Consider the following 14,311-nt stretch of genomic DNA (forward strand, 5'->3'; position numbering starts at 1 on the left):
CTAAAAGCCCACACTGGCCCAGAGGCAGGGTCTGGTCAGAAGAACACGCGCAGTTGCGCACACACTCTCTCCGTCAGCTGATGATTAGTCTCATTCTGAGACTAGTCTTATGCTTCTGGACAGACGCCCTGCATGCTAACAAAAATATTGATGTGATAGATTGAATTGGGTGTGCATCCTGCTGACCATTGTGCGCCAGTTCAGAGAGCTGTGTGGACTGGCCCCAGCAGGTAAGGAGACAAAAGGCAGCAGACATCCACTTGCTGCAGGGGCTACTGTGCTGTACCGGGTGTATCATCTTACCTCTCATAATTGGGTATCCGAGCACCAAATGGCGTTGGCTGTGGCCCCCGACAGACAGGTAAGCACAGATACTTGGCCGGGAATCCAGAGGGACCAGCAGAGGTGGTTACTTCTCACCTGTCCCACACCCGCTTACCTGTACAGTACCCATCCCTCCACCTCTCTCCTTGTCTTCCATTCTGTCTTGCTCTTTGTGGAAAGAAGGGCATCAACTTAAGTCATCTGGGCACAAGGAGCCAGTGAATCGCTTCTCTCCTTACTTCCTCCTTATTTTCAGCAGCACAATGGTAATTGGTCGTAGTGGGCGTGTTTACATCTGGTGCCATGGCCCCCAGCCCCCCCCTCCACACACACACACACACACACACACACTTGCCCTGCCCCCACCCTGTTGAAAGCTCATTAAAAGGCTCGCTGTTAATGAGCTAGAAGGATCATAGAGCTTGGTTTCCATTAGAGGGGGTGGGGTTAAGGCCAGAGATGCTGGCATAGAGTTTTTTGTGCCCTTAAAATGGAGTCAGCAATTACTGCAACCCCTTGACACCCCCACCATCACCATCCCACTCTGCCACGGGAACATGCCCACAAACAACAACCATCCTCCTAACGCCGCCAGCCCCCCCCCCAATCTAACGTACACGCACACACACAAAAGACAGTAACATCAAAAGGATGTAAACAGACTGAGGGTCTCCCATCCAACAGTCACATAAAACATTAAACAAGTCAGTGCTGATGGCAGGCAATCCTCAGAGAAATAAGCCACCCTGCTAAGACAACCATCAACGCAAACACTGACTATAAGACAACCTTCAACGCAAGCACTGTGACTATAAGTATTTAAATGTTGAGCTGTGGGATCCAACACGGAGCTCCTCAAAAGAAAATGTGCAGCATACACAATATACGCAAAAGAAAATGTCTTGCCTCACTTCTTTATTAAGCCTCCTCGTGACGAGGTCAATTACAAAATGGTGTCAAGTTTACAAAGACAGTGGAGCTGAGCCTCTCAATAGTTAAGTGTTTGGCGAAGAGGAGAAGAGACAAAACCAGGAATGCTGGAAAAACATGTTGAAGGCATAAAGGACTGACAGGCTGTTCATAATAATTATAATGGCAACAGCGTACAACAGTGTACAAAACATTGGTCACTGAACAGTTTGGCCAAATTTATACTATACATACGAAAATAACTGTTTTTCAAACTAAGAATGTGTGTTGTTGCCCTGAAAAAATATTAAATTAGGCTTAACACTCCACTCATCCCACATCCATCTTTAACATCAATCCCCATAATTTTTATACAAAGCGCTTATTATAGTTTTGTTGTTTTTTTCTTCACGAGGTGTCAAAAAAATAGGGGTTCCCTGACATGAGTGTAAATAGAAATCCATAAATGGTACTATAAATGCATCACAGTAGACACAAAAGATCTGGTAACACTACACCTCACAACCATGTCCTGTTATTGCAATGTTGTATGTAACACCATGGATTCGAACCTGGGACTACCGCTTGGAAAGGAAACATATTTTCCACTTGCCTAAAGCGGAATTCCCCCTTGGATTTTGGTCATCAGGCAAAGGCTCTGAGCGACTACTGCTACTTAACAAGAATTCTTGGAGATACAATAGGCTGTTTGGTTAGTTTGCACTGGAGTAATGTTGATACATGTTGACCGTCTGTGTGGGCACATTAGCTGTAATGATTATGTTTTATGTCACACTTTTTTTTAAATGGTAGGACAAATGGTTCAAGTAAAGTGTTACCAGAGTATTTCCCTGTATATATTTATATACACAAACACACATAGAAAAGCACACGTTGACACCCTCATTCACACAAGTGCTCATTTGGTGGTACCCATAAAACTCTCCCACCAATCGCTAGCCATTACTGAATCTCTCAACCCTGTAGTTCAGCAGTGAATAGACTTTTCAGTTAAACATGCAGTGAGCATAAATAAGGACTAATTCAAACACAAGCAAAAAATAACAGTACTGAACATTTCAAATGGCAGCAACACATGCATAAGCTTCAAGCAGTTCAACACTTTACAAATGTAAACAATGTGAAGGAAAATAAAAACACCACCACAAAAGTACAAGCAGAGAAGAAAACTAAAACACACCCGTTTCACATGTATGTCAAGTTGCATTTTTTTATGCATAGAAGCTAGACATGAACCATCAGTAGCTGAGACTTCGAAGTCTCATTCACATTTATAAAATATACCAAAAAGGAAACATCCATATGTACTGTCACACAGACACAGACTTGCGAGGCCTCGTGAGCCCTGTAAACATTACATTAAGTGACAAGTGTTGTGACAGCCGAGTGCCTTTAAAAAGCAGAGTCTGAGAAGATGCAGGCAGACAAGTGTTTAGATTAATTTCCTCTTGTTCAAACATCTTTAGTCTTTAAATGGTCTTCCAGACAGGAGGGGACCATGGCTTTGTGGAACAATTAGGTGACAGGACTTGACTTTTCTCTGCTGATGCAACTGGTTTCAGTATGATGAAAAAATAATCACATACTGATCTTCTCTGAGCGTCTGTTATTTTAAACGGAACCCATGTGTGATCACATCACCTGTGGCTGGCTTGTCACCAAAGTTGTAACTGGTTGATTTATTTGAGTTTCGTAGTCAGAACACAGTGCTTTCCTGTTTGCGTGGACTGTGGTGGCTTACTTCCTGTTCAACAGTTCTGTTAATCCCCCTACCAAATGACATGCTCTAGTTTTGCTCTGTGGTCTAAAGTAGGCACTTAGTTTCTACCAGCGGCTTGGCATACTTTTGTGAACAGAATAAATGGGTTCTACTGCACATGTAACTCAAAGCAAGCAGAAGGAACAGTGATGACAGGCTACCTTTTATAGTTCTGCAGTTTCTTCTTTAAGCACAATTGCATTAAACATTTTCTATTGATTACCTGTTGGATTGTGGAGCAAAATGATTCCATTTCCATGAATCAGTCAAATTGCTGGCAGGGCAGTCGTCTGCCATTGACAATTGAATGTCAATTTCATTGTGTACAGGAATGAGCAGGGGTCTTAGGAAGCAGTAGTTATTGCCACACTGATGTCTGTAGCCCCATCAGATAGGAGATCCCCAGCACCCGTCTCCACCATGGCTGGACTTCCACTGCTCTCCCCGTATTTCTGTCCATTATGCCCCTCCTCCGCCTCCATTCTCTGGATTACTGGTACATCACTTTCCATCTTGCTTTCCATCTCTGCCCGATCCAAACTGGTCTCCTCCTCCTCCGTTTTCACCACCACTTGGTCTTCCTCTTCCACCTTCACGGTGTCGATGGTGCTAGCATGTGCGTACGACCCCACACTGGCGTGGCTCAGACCGTGAACCTTCTTCAGATGTTTCTCCAGGGTGGCATAGACGGTGAATGGCACGGCGCACAGCTGGCACAGAAAGGGGGCCCTGGCCCCACGGGCGCCATGCGTCTTCATGTGGCGTGTTAGCTTAGAGCTCTGCGCGCAGGCGTAGCTGCAGAGGCCGCAACGGTACGGACGCTCGCCTGTGTGGCTACGTCTGTGCACTGTTAGGTTGCTGCTGTTGCGGAACTGCTTCCCGCAGTACTCGCAGGATTCATTTTTCTTCTTCCTGCCTGGATTGCCACTGTTGTTGTTGTTGTTGTCGTTGTTATTATTGTTGCCATTTCCTCCGTTGCTTCCCCCTCCTCCGCTGCTCCTACGATCGTTCTCCCACTGCCACTCCTGCACAACCTCACTGGCAGTACTTGAGCTCCACCCCCTCTCTCTCTCTATGACCTCTGCCCTCTCACTCTCCCACTCTCCGGCTCCCTTCACTCTCATGTCACCTGGCTCAGGTCGCTTAGGGGTACAGTTCCCACTGGCGATGCCACTCTCCCCACTGCCCCCGGTCTCCCCGCTCTCCAAGGACCCCTCAGAGGGGCTGGCACAGGGAGAGGTGTGCTGTGGCTCGCCCGGTCCCTCCATCTCCTCCTCTCCAACCTCCCCGCCTTCCCTCTGCCGCTGCAACAGCATGAGCAGGTTCCTATCCGGAGGTCTGAGCTGGGAGGTCAAGAGAATCAGACCCGAGCCTGTGGAGAGCTGTTTGGGCAGGCTCAGGTCCAGCTCAGAGGGACAGTGGGTCCTCACTTCTACTCCGCCACTGATATCCCCCTCTCCCATGGTCCCGGTCGCCTGCAAAAGGAACCTCTCCTTCATCCCCTGCCTCGCTGCATCCTCCTCCATTGCTCCCATACCCAAATCCAGCGGCTCATATCCGCCCCCACCCACGATCCCAACCTCTCTTCGGTGGCTCCTCATGTGGCGGGCCAGCTGGCCGCTCTGAGAGAAGGCTTCGTTGCACACTCCGCAGTGGTAGGGCCTCTCGCAGGCATGAGTCCTGCGGTGGGCGGAAAGGCTGCGCAGGGACTGGAAGGCCTGGCCGCACAGCTCACAGGGGAAGTCTGTCCGGAGGGCCGCCGTTTGCGCCACTGGCGGAGAGGAGGACGGAGATAGCACCAAGCCACCCGTAGTGGTGGTACCGCTAACCTCCGCCAGTTCCCTCAGCCGCACCGAGAAGTTGAGAGGCTGCATGTTAGCCTGTGAGGAAGGGTTGGAGGTTTGAGTCTGACGGGGGCGATGGAGACGCAGGGCAGATGGCTGGAAGGCTGAGGCCAGGGCTTGGCTGAGGTGGCGTGGGTCCAAAGTGGCGGCAGGTTTGTGGCGTTTAAGGATTCCCCTTCCTCGTCTCTTTTCTTCCCCGTCCTCCTCATCCTCTTGATAGATATTGAAGGAGTGAGTGTGCTGAGCATGCTGCAAGAGCGTCCAGGCAGACGGGAACACACCCTCACACTGTTGGCAGGTGAAATAGGAGGGCTCATCGGCTGCTGCAAAACATGAATGAGAGAGTGTGGTTAGGCAATTTGGTTGATCAGTCGCTAAAAGTAGTTCACAAAAGTAATGTTTAGAACATAAGATATTGACCTTTAAAATATTTAACAGTATACTGTATACCTGTGAGTATTTGAAATATTAAGTGAATACATGTTAGAAAAGACCTAACATTCGAAAGACAGTGGAGGTCGAATGGTACACAACATTAAGTGATCTAAAAGTTAATTCAGAAGAAACTCGTCATACAATAATAAAATGCAAGAGTGTTAATTTGACTCTTAAAGTGTACACTTTCAGACTGTTTGAGAGGTGGTGGAAGAAAGTGAAGGAGGGTAAAGGAAGAAGAGAAGGGTAAAGGACCTAGCCAGAGATCAAAATGCAGAAAAGAGACAGAAGCTCCAAGAAGCAAAGACTAGCAAGCAAGGGGAGCTGGGTCGTGAAATACATATGGACATATTTCTGTATGGATACATGGATAGCTTTGTCTCCTCACCAAGAGCCACTCCAATTAAGCTGCAAATTGCTAATTAGCAGAACGGAGAAAACGAACTCTTTATGCAAATCAGCCACTGACTCAGCCTGCTTGACAAATGAGGCCTTCTGCATAAATCAAAATTGGAGAGAAGATCCCTAAAATTGTGAGGGAAACAGTTTTTCCCCCTCTCTTTTTTTATAGGAGAGGTTCAAAGCCGACTCTGTTATAAGCCTCTTTCATGTTTCCTCAAGTCAAATCCTTCTGCATTTTACTGGAGGGGGGGTTTGGAGAGAGAAGATGAAAAAGAGAGCAACTGTTTCTTTCCCTTTGCCTCCCTCACTCTCTCTCTGTCTGGAGAGGAGTTGTGGTGTTTGTGTCCTTTAACCTAGCCTGAGGAGTAACAGAAGAAAAGTTTGAGCACTTTAAAAAAGGGGAAAAAAGAAATAGGGTGACATGTGAAATCAAAGAAACGAGAGGTAGATCAGGACTCGGGAGATAAAAAAGAAAATTTAATAAAAAGTAGTACAGGGGGCTGGCTGATAGACACCATGAAAATATGTCACCCCTTTGGATTGTACTTCAGACCCATCCTCCAACCCCAGTTCTCCCCACTCCTCCACCCCCAAACCCTCCAAATCTTTCCCTAAGGGGGGGCTTTTGTCTCGGGGTCCTGGAGTGAAACACAATACCCAGTCGGTTTCTCTTTCGTTCGTTCCTCCCTCCCTTCCCTCTCTCTCCCCGCTCGCTCGCTCTCATTTTTTTTGTAAGGATTCCCATTTGGCCCAGGGTAGCACTTGAATATTAAGCAGAAGCAATAACTACTAATTAAAAATGCAGATTGGCTGGGAGCACTAACGAGCAGCAGGCAGAATCTCTTGTCCCTAGGGAGACAGAGGGAGGAGAAAAGAAGGAGGAAGGGGGGGCATGCAGAAATTGAAAGAGGGCACATCGAAAGAGTGCGTTGAAGATGGGGGGAAGAATGATGTTGGAGATGAGAAAAAACAAACAAGGAGAATAAATAAAAAGGAATGAGACAGATGCACATGGCTCCTCCATAATCCATCATGCACTACCCCCATCCTACACACACACACACGCACGCACACACACGCTTTCCTTCACCCGAGATGCTCAATTTCCCTCCCACAGTAAGATAGATGAACATCACACAACAGTGTTTGAGCCTCCAGCTGCACTACTGGACACATACAGTATGATGTAGCAAATAGAAAAGCTATAATAAGCTAAATGTAATGTCCTCTTAATAAAATCAGTGTTTTCACCAAAAAAGGTCTGCATCTACATCCTACTATACACTATAACCCTAATACCGGTACATGTTATTCTGTGACCAGTCTGTATATTTCCACACGCCTCCCAAAACATTCTTGCAGTATATTAGGAATAGATGTAGATCAAATATAGTATGACTGTTGGATATAGAATAGCAGATGTATACGATCCTCGGGAATAATTCAAACATAGTTTAACCCAGATAGGTTTATAAAAGTTTAATCCTAAATTAAATTGTTTTGCATTATTAAAAAACGAGTTACTCTTTGGTAGTGCATGGTAGGTCTGCTACTATATAAGCCTGTGGGCACCAGCAACAACCAAACTCAGATGTGCAGAGAAAGGCAGAGAGGAAGGAGTGAAAGAGAGAGATGAACAGATAGTGAATCATAAAAAAAAAAACATGAAAGGTTGTGGACAGAAGGAAACGATGCAGACAGCAGTCCCCTGAACGTTACGCAAAGGAAGGAAGTACTACATGAGAGAGTATGAGACAAGGAGAAGGTTTCAAAACGTGTGTGAAGGGTGTGCAAAGTCACACCTTAACAGTGGTTTTCAACCCTTTTCATACCAAGGTCCATTATTTATTCTGCATTTGAGCCACGGACCACCATTTGATAATATCTAGCCTCTCAGACCCAAGACTTCGAATATTTTGACTGGTGGTCCCCAGACCACTGGTTGAAAACCACTGCCTTAAAAGCATTTGACAACTAAAAACATTAATTTCTTCCTTCAATCTCCTTTTTCAACCTCAATAGAGCATAACCTTCAAATAACAATGACCATTTAACTAAGACAACACACAACACATTGATTTACTTTTGTATGAGGTATTTGCAATAGAGGGTATGCGCGTAACACCATCATCATACCCGGAAGTTATGCGGGAACGCCTACTGAGTGTCAAAAAACGACTTTCTGGCCTTGACAGCCCATACATCCAAACAGAAAAGTTCTATCTGATTGCATTAAACGACATTAAACTCACTTTACCACTCGATTTGCCATTCACTTCATGCATGCGCATACGCTCTATTAGCCCTTCGCTAAATCCCACCCCAAAAAGCGATTGTCCAATGCCAATCCAAATAGTTCAGGAACTGTTTAGCTATGCAGGTCAAGCTTTCGCCACCTCATAGCCATCAATGTTATTTTACATGGCTGTGTTGTTGAACATATACACGGCTTAATGTCGAGAAAGTTACACGACTGACCCACCCAGGTGATGGCAATAATACTAACTAGATAAAGTGCCCCTTGGGGCACAGGTCTCCACCAGGGCAGGGCAGGTTGTGGCCTCCTGGTGGCGCTATCATTTGAGGGTTTTTGTGAAAAACAGGATTTTTGGACAGAATCTGGAGGAATATCCAAAAATGTGTTTTTCAAAAGTCGGCCTCCTGGTGGCGCTATAACAGGCCGTTCTGGAGAATTTGGGGCAGAGGTTCATCGTTGGCATCCAGGGACTGTACGTTTGGCATTTTTTTCACCCAGTGTCAATTATCTAATGTAATCCTGGGCGCTACACTTTCTCTGCCAACCTGGGGGGGCAGCGGACTGACCTCATGCTTCCTTCTATGCATGAGGAGTCCAAGCTGCTTCTTTTCACCCGACAGGGGGGAATTTCCCCGGCCGGACATAGCGCGTGGAAGGAACACGTTATTCCGATGAGTTCCTTTCCCCTCCATCAGGCGCCCCGGCTGGCATGGGAGAGGTAGTTTAGAGACCAGGACTACTGCATGTTTTTTGTGAGGGTACCTACCCTAGGGGACACGGGGAGAACATGCAAACTCTCCACAGAAAGGCCCTTTCGGCCAACCCCGCCTCGAAAGGGCACTGATGACGTGGAGGAGGGAACACGCCCCCAGCGCCCACAGCGTCCCCAGCGGGAATTGAACCCAGGACCTTCTAGCTGTGAGGCGACAGCACTACAGACTGTGCCACCGTTCCCCATTTAGAAGACATTTTGATGCTCTTGCTACTGAAATGTGTGTGTGTGTATATATATATATATATATATATATATATATATATTAGGACTGGTAGGGGAGGGACTTAGAAGGACTAATTGGATTGCATTTTGTTCTCCAAAGGAATGTTGTTATAACTTCTTCAACTTTTACTCTTTTGATTGGCTTGACCTCAGCCATGACATGTGATATTTATTGACAGTATCCACAGTGCTATTGCTTCTCTTTCTTCGGATCCTTCATCATACGACAAATAGCAAAAGGCAACGGACAAGCTAAATGATGTGATGCGATGTGAGCTTGTAGATCGTCCATTTTCCCCATTAGAAAATGTTATTATAATTACAAATCTTAATATAAAGGGTTAAAGTGGATAAGAAGCCCAAGTGACCTACAAGACATAATGAGAAAAAGATAAAAACAAAGACGACTTTACAGAGAGGCATCATTGTGAATCTCTAGTCCAGGCATACTCAAATAGCTGCTATCAAGTGGGTTAACATTAAAGATAGCTGAGCACATCTCTCTTTCAATTGCTTCACAATGTAATTTATGACTTGGCCCACATTCAACACGAATGGCTTTTTCCATAAAATAAACTTCGGCTAAATAAAATAAAATAAAATAAAATAAAACAAAATACTGTCAATAGCAGTACAGAGAAGATTCAACTTATGACACTCACTGAGAATGAGAGAGGAGACAGTTCACAACATACCCAAGATCGAGGATGAAAATGTCAAGAGTAAGATGAAAGTGCTATCTGAAGAATAATGAATTAGAAAAAAAAGAGATGATGATGATGTTGATAACAGTCTTTCTGCCTCCTTCAAACGGAATCCCAGGGGTTCATTTGGCATGGCCCAGGGCAGAACAGTGGAAGATACAGCAGAGGGGATAGAGCTGTGCATGATGCAATGCCCTCTATTCGTGTGTCACTTGAGAGGAGTGCAAACCCTCACATTGGTAGACCTCACATACTGTAGGTTGAGAGTACTTCCCAGTTCCTACTCAAAATGTAACCTGTGGCTTTAGTAATTTATTTAACTTAACTTTAAAACACATATCAGGTACATATTGTTTGTGACGGAGAAAGCCTGTAAAGAAAAGCTATAGTCCAGGCTGCACTTATAATGTAATGAGATAGAGTGAGGGGGGGGGGTGTTTACCTGGCCACTTCACCTAAGAGACACAGTCAGGGAGATGGAAAGGAGCTACGGAGCTCAGGTGCTCAGCATGGAACCCTCAGGGAATCTTAAGGGCCCACAGAACACTTCGTTTCCACACAATTAGCTTGTGCGACGCTAACTCACGCATGCCTGCTAATGGCAACGCCTAAGTAATGAGTTGGACTGGGAGGGAGCAGTTTATGTAGTATGGGGTCGAGGGGGGTGGGGGGTGGGATGGGACGGTTAAAAAAAAATAACAAAACAAAAAAAACATAATCACTACTAATTAGCAACCTGCCTTGTTCAATCACCCACCTGTTTTTTCAGGCTCCACGTTCACCTTTGTCCCCACCTCCCAGGACCTGTCCCTGGCCGTCCCTTTCTTCAGCTGAACAAAACCTGCCCCTAACTGAGCGTGGCTGAGATTCTGTTGTGCCCGGCCGGCAGGTGAGGGAGGGGTGCTGGCGTCAGGGGCTTGGTTGCGAGCGTGGCAACCTCCCTGTTTGTGCTGGATGAACGCCAGAATGTGGGCAAGAGGGAAGGCATGACTGCACTGCCCACAGGTCAGGAGGTCACGATGCTCATCACGCACTCTGACCACTGGGGCAGGCTTCTCCTCTGTGTCCTCTGCTGTGTCATCTGGGAAAAGGAAAAGAGGGAAAGAAGAGGGTTAGCATACAACAATAGTAACATTAATGACAATTCAGGTGGAAACCTCATGTCCTCAAAAGCATTCCTTTATTTTTATATATATATATATATATATATATATATATATATATATATATATATATATATATATATTTTTTTTTTTAAATAAAATAGTGAGAATACAACCGCTTGCATTGCGAGGCATTGTGAGCTTATAGATATGTGATAAAGTGGGGCATTAATTTACGAAAAGAATATAAATAATTCAAATATGGAGATGTGAGGTTAATGTCCTGAGAGGGGTGGTCAAATACTATTATAGTAATGAGAAGTGAACACTTCCCTGGCCATATCAACTTTGTCCTCACAGCCACTATTGTAATCACAATTCTATAGAAACTATAAAGGACGGGTGCAGTACTTAGTTTAGTGTCTAAACTTTAGACAGTATTTGGTTTAGACTAGTCATTGGTTAGACCAGTCATTAGTCCTACAACTACAACCTATCTCAAACCCTCACCCTAAACCTAACCTCCCACAGGGCAGCACACCTAAACCTAACCCATGTCTAACCAATGACTAGTCTAAACTAAGTATGCACCCCATAAAGGACACCAAGATATGTTCAGTAGCAATAGCATATCGTTGCTGTCGGGTGGAAACCTTGTATGTCCAAAACCGTTCCTTATACATGGTTAATCCCCAACAGCAATGATATGTTGTAGTATATTGTATGTAATGGAAAGTTGTACATTTTGTGTCTGTGATATTTACCTAAATTGTTACCCATCATGTGATTTTGTATTGTATGTTTTCCGTTTATATTTCTGTAGTCCTAACACTCTGTATTGTAATTGCTTCTCAAGTGACAGTCTATATAACGATGTGTCAATCAACTGCTAATTGGATGCATCATGTTTTTTGTTGTTGAAGATCATAAGCAACACAGTTGTACAAACGGTGATAAATGAAGACCTGAGGAAGATCCTTGGTGGATCAAAATGTTGTCTGCTAATTAAACTTCTTGCTATAAGCTTGAATGTTTCAGTGTTTTTTTCTTCAATGCACCTGTTCCCAAAGATTCTTATGCATACTGTATGTGTGTGTGTTCTTTTTTATACACAGACGTCAAACATAGTCAGTAGCAGAGCTGCAAATTTTGTCGCATTGCACGATACCATTGTGCGACAAAATCTAAAATAATGCTGAGAACAAATAATTGGTTGTCCATTTGTTGATGTTGATGAACATTAAAAATATAAAAAACTGCACTTCTCGATTATTATATTAATCAAACTAGTAATAAAATATGTCGTGAGCTTGGCTATTTATTATTTTTGAATCTTTTGGCCCATAATGACAATAGCATGAAAATAGGGATAAAATATGAATGTTATTTTATTATATTAAAAAAAATGAAGAAAAAAGTATTGATTAGTTTGATAAACTGTTGCGGACCTATTCTGTAGCACAAGAAACTGTCTGGGTTTATCAAAGAGCTAGTTTCACTTACAAGCCTCCCCCGCTCTAAAGCAATGAAGACAATCTGGCTAGCCAACACTGCCCACTTCCTGTTGTTAACCCAGAAGAGATCAGAAGTATTCAACATTACCTACAGTTAGTACCAATACTGTTTTTTGTTATGTAATGGAAATTAAGCATCTTGATCAAGAGTGAGAACCACAGCTTTCACCTTGAATCTTGATCCATGTTTCACACAAAATTAGAGACAGCTTACACTACCTGGCTGGCTGGCCCCCATTGAACGTGTCAATTCACAGCCTAGTGGTTCACAATAATATTGACTTTGAGATGATGCTTAAGACAAGCACAACACACTATACTTTTCACTTTCATGACGCGTGTGCGAAACAAATACCCTTGAGAGTTAAAGCAGTCAAATGTGAACAATATGAGGATTGATGATAATATTGAAAAATAAACACTCCTGAGTGCCATATGTGCCATGTCTCCGAATCTATAGCCTCAAACATGAGAATAATATACCTCAGACTATAGCAAACTATAGCCTAGAAAGATCTGTTGTCCGTTGCAAAACAATCTCACAGCTAGAGCTAGTACAGGCCTCAGGTCAGTGATATCTTTGTCAGTTTGGAGGGATGAGGAGGGGGTGGGGGTGACTCATAGTCATAACATTATTGCCCAACGGTGAGGGGCACACCTTACCTGGCCTGAATACACCTGCCCAGGCTCGGCCGGCTAAGGTACAGGACAGGTACAGACAGTACAGTTGAAAGGTGGATCTTGCCGGTGGTTAGTCAAAAATGTCACCTTTCCTGTTTCAGGGCTGCTGCTGTTTGTGCAGACATGCAAGGCGCGGTTGCACATACAGCGCGTAGAGTCGGGGCCTGCTGTGGTCAAATACGCACGCACCACTGGTCTCCGTTGGATATCAGTACAAAAAGCAGAACTATGTCTCTTGTTTGTTAGACAGGCGAATTTCTATGTAAACAACGCTGTCCTTTCTGGTCACCATCAAGTGTTAGCTGATAAATTTGAGTAGGATCAAAGCATGTGATAATAAAAAGGAAAGAATATGGTAAACAGCAATATGGGCCCGTGCGTGTATATTTGCTATATCTTAATACAGTTTAAGTGTCCAACGATCTCAGACATATATCTGTTGCTGGACACTCTCGCCAGTCTTACAAGTGTAGGCAAACTGGTCTAGGTCTGTCTCATATTCTAAGAATGAAGCAATGAGGAAATTGTCCCAGACAATAAAGACAAAGTAGACCAACAAAGTAACTTGATCAAGGTGTAGCCTGAACAAAACAGTTTTGTTTTTACCCTGGCCTTACGATAAGACAATAAACACCGACATTACACAATAAGCAAACTAACTACAAAAAAGCCAAAGTAAATACATCTTAATAAAACTCAATTAAATCGTTATTGTAGTCTGAACTGTATTTCTATTAGCCTATATATCCAAAACGTGTGCACAAAACTATTTAATGTAATTAAGACTTTCGTACTTTCGCCTGATTTGATGCGTTAATATCGTCACGCGGACTTACCTTGAATTACACTCAGGTGCTGCTGTGGTCGACTTCCAAGTTTGCGTCTGGACATTTCTGCCTTGTTGCACCGGGTCAATATTGGACCGGTGTATCCAAAAGCACTTGGGACTGATCGACACCTGTCTAATTAGGATTATTCCGCAAAGTTACTCAATCGGCCGTAATCAAACGACTAAACGTGACTGGTTTACTCTACCGCACTACCGGGGACGTTGTTAGGACTCGCAGCGTGCGAGGAAGGAGGATAGCAGTCAGAAAGTGTTCAAGTTCATGCTGTACCCCGCAGCGAGGGGGAAGGGGCGAGGCCAAATGTAGGCACTAACCCCTCCGTGTCACGCCTCCAACATCGACCCCGCCCACTCAGACGATCTGTGCAGAGCAGGTTTTGTGTAGGGCAGGCCATAGTATCTATGGGGCAGGCGGGGTCCTTGGGAGTTGGGGGTCCTCCTCAGTGGTCCCCTGCTAGGCTATTAAAAAAGAATATCTTGGCAAAATGGTCCCTACTCCCTGGCACTGAATAAT

General features: G+C 44.5%; 1 protein-coding gene across 1 annotated transcript; it reads right to left on the reverse strand.

The window, feature by feature from the left end:
• Positions 1–1,222: 1,222 nt before the first annotated feature.
• Positions 1,223–14,059, reverse strand: znf296 (zinc finger protein 296). Its single transcript, XM_079514695.1, has 3 exons — positions 13,787–14,059; positions 10,410–10,733; positions 1,223–5,180 (listed from the first exon to the last, which is right to left on the reverse strand). Exons 1-3 carry the CDS (start codon positions 13,839–13,841, stop codon positions 3,358–3,360), a joined length of 2,202 nt encoding a protein of 733 aa, XP_079370821.1. The 5' UTR covers positions 13,842–14,059; the 3' UTR covers positions 1,223–3,357.
• Positions 14,060–14,311: the final 252 nt, after the last annotated feature.

This window comes from Electrona antarctica, assembly GCF_951216825.1.
Source record: "Electrona antarctica genome assembly, chromosome: 11".
NCBI lineage: Eukaryota > Metazoa > Chordata > Actinopteri > Myctophiformes > Myctophidae > Electrona > Electrona antarctica.

What these genes read in the sequence shown, in the direction of transcription:
- znf296 (XM_079514695.1), bottom strand. Translation starts at nt 13,841, where the DNA reads ATGTCCAGACGCAAACTTGGAAGTCGACCACAGCAGCACCTGAGTGTA. An exon ending in GCACCTGAGTGTAATTCAAG is followed by an intron (nt 10,734 to 13,786) that starts GTAAGTCCGCGT and finishes TCCTTTTCCCAG; the next exon opens with ATGACACAGCAGAGGACACA. An exon ending in CGTGGAGCCTGAAAAAACAG is followed by an intron (nt 5,181 to 10,409) that starts GTGGGTGATTGA and finishes CATGTTTTGCAG; the next exon opens with CAGCCGATGAGCCCTCCTAT.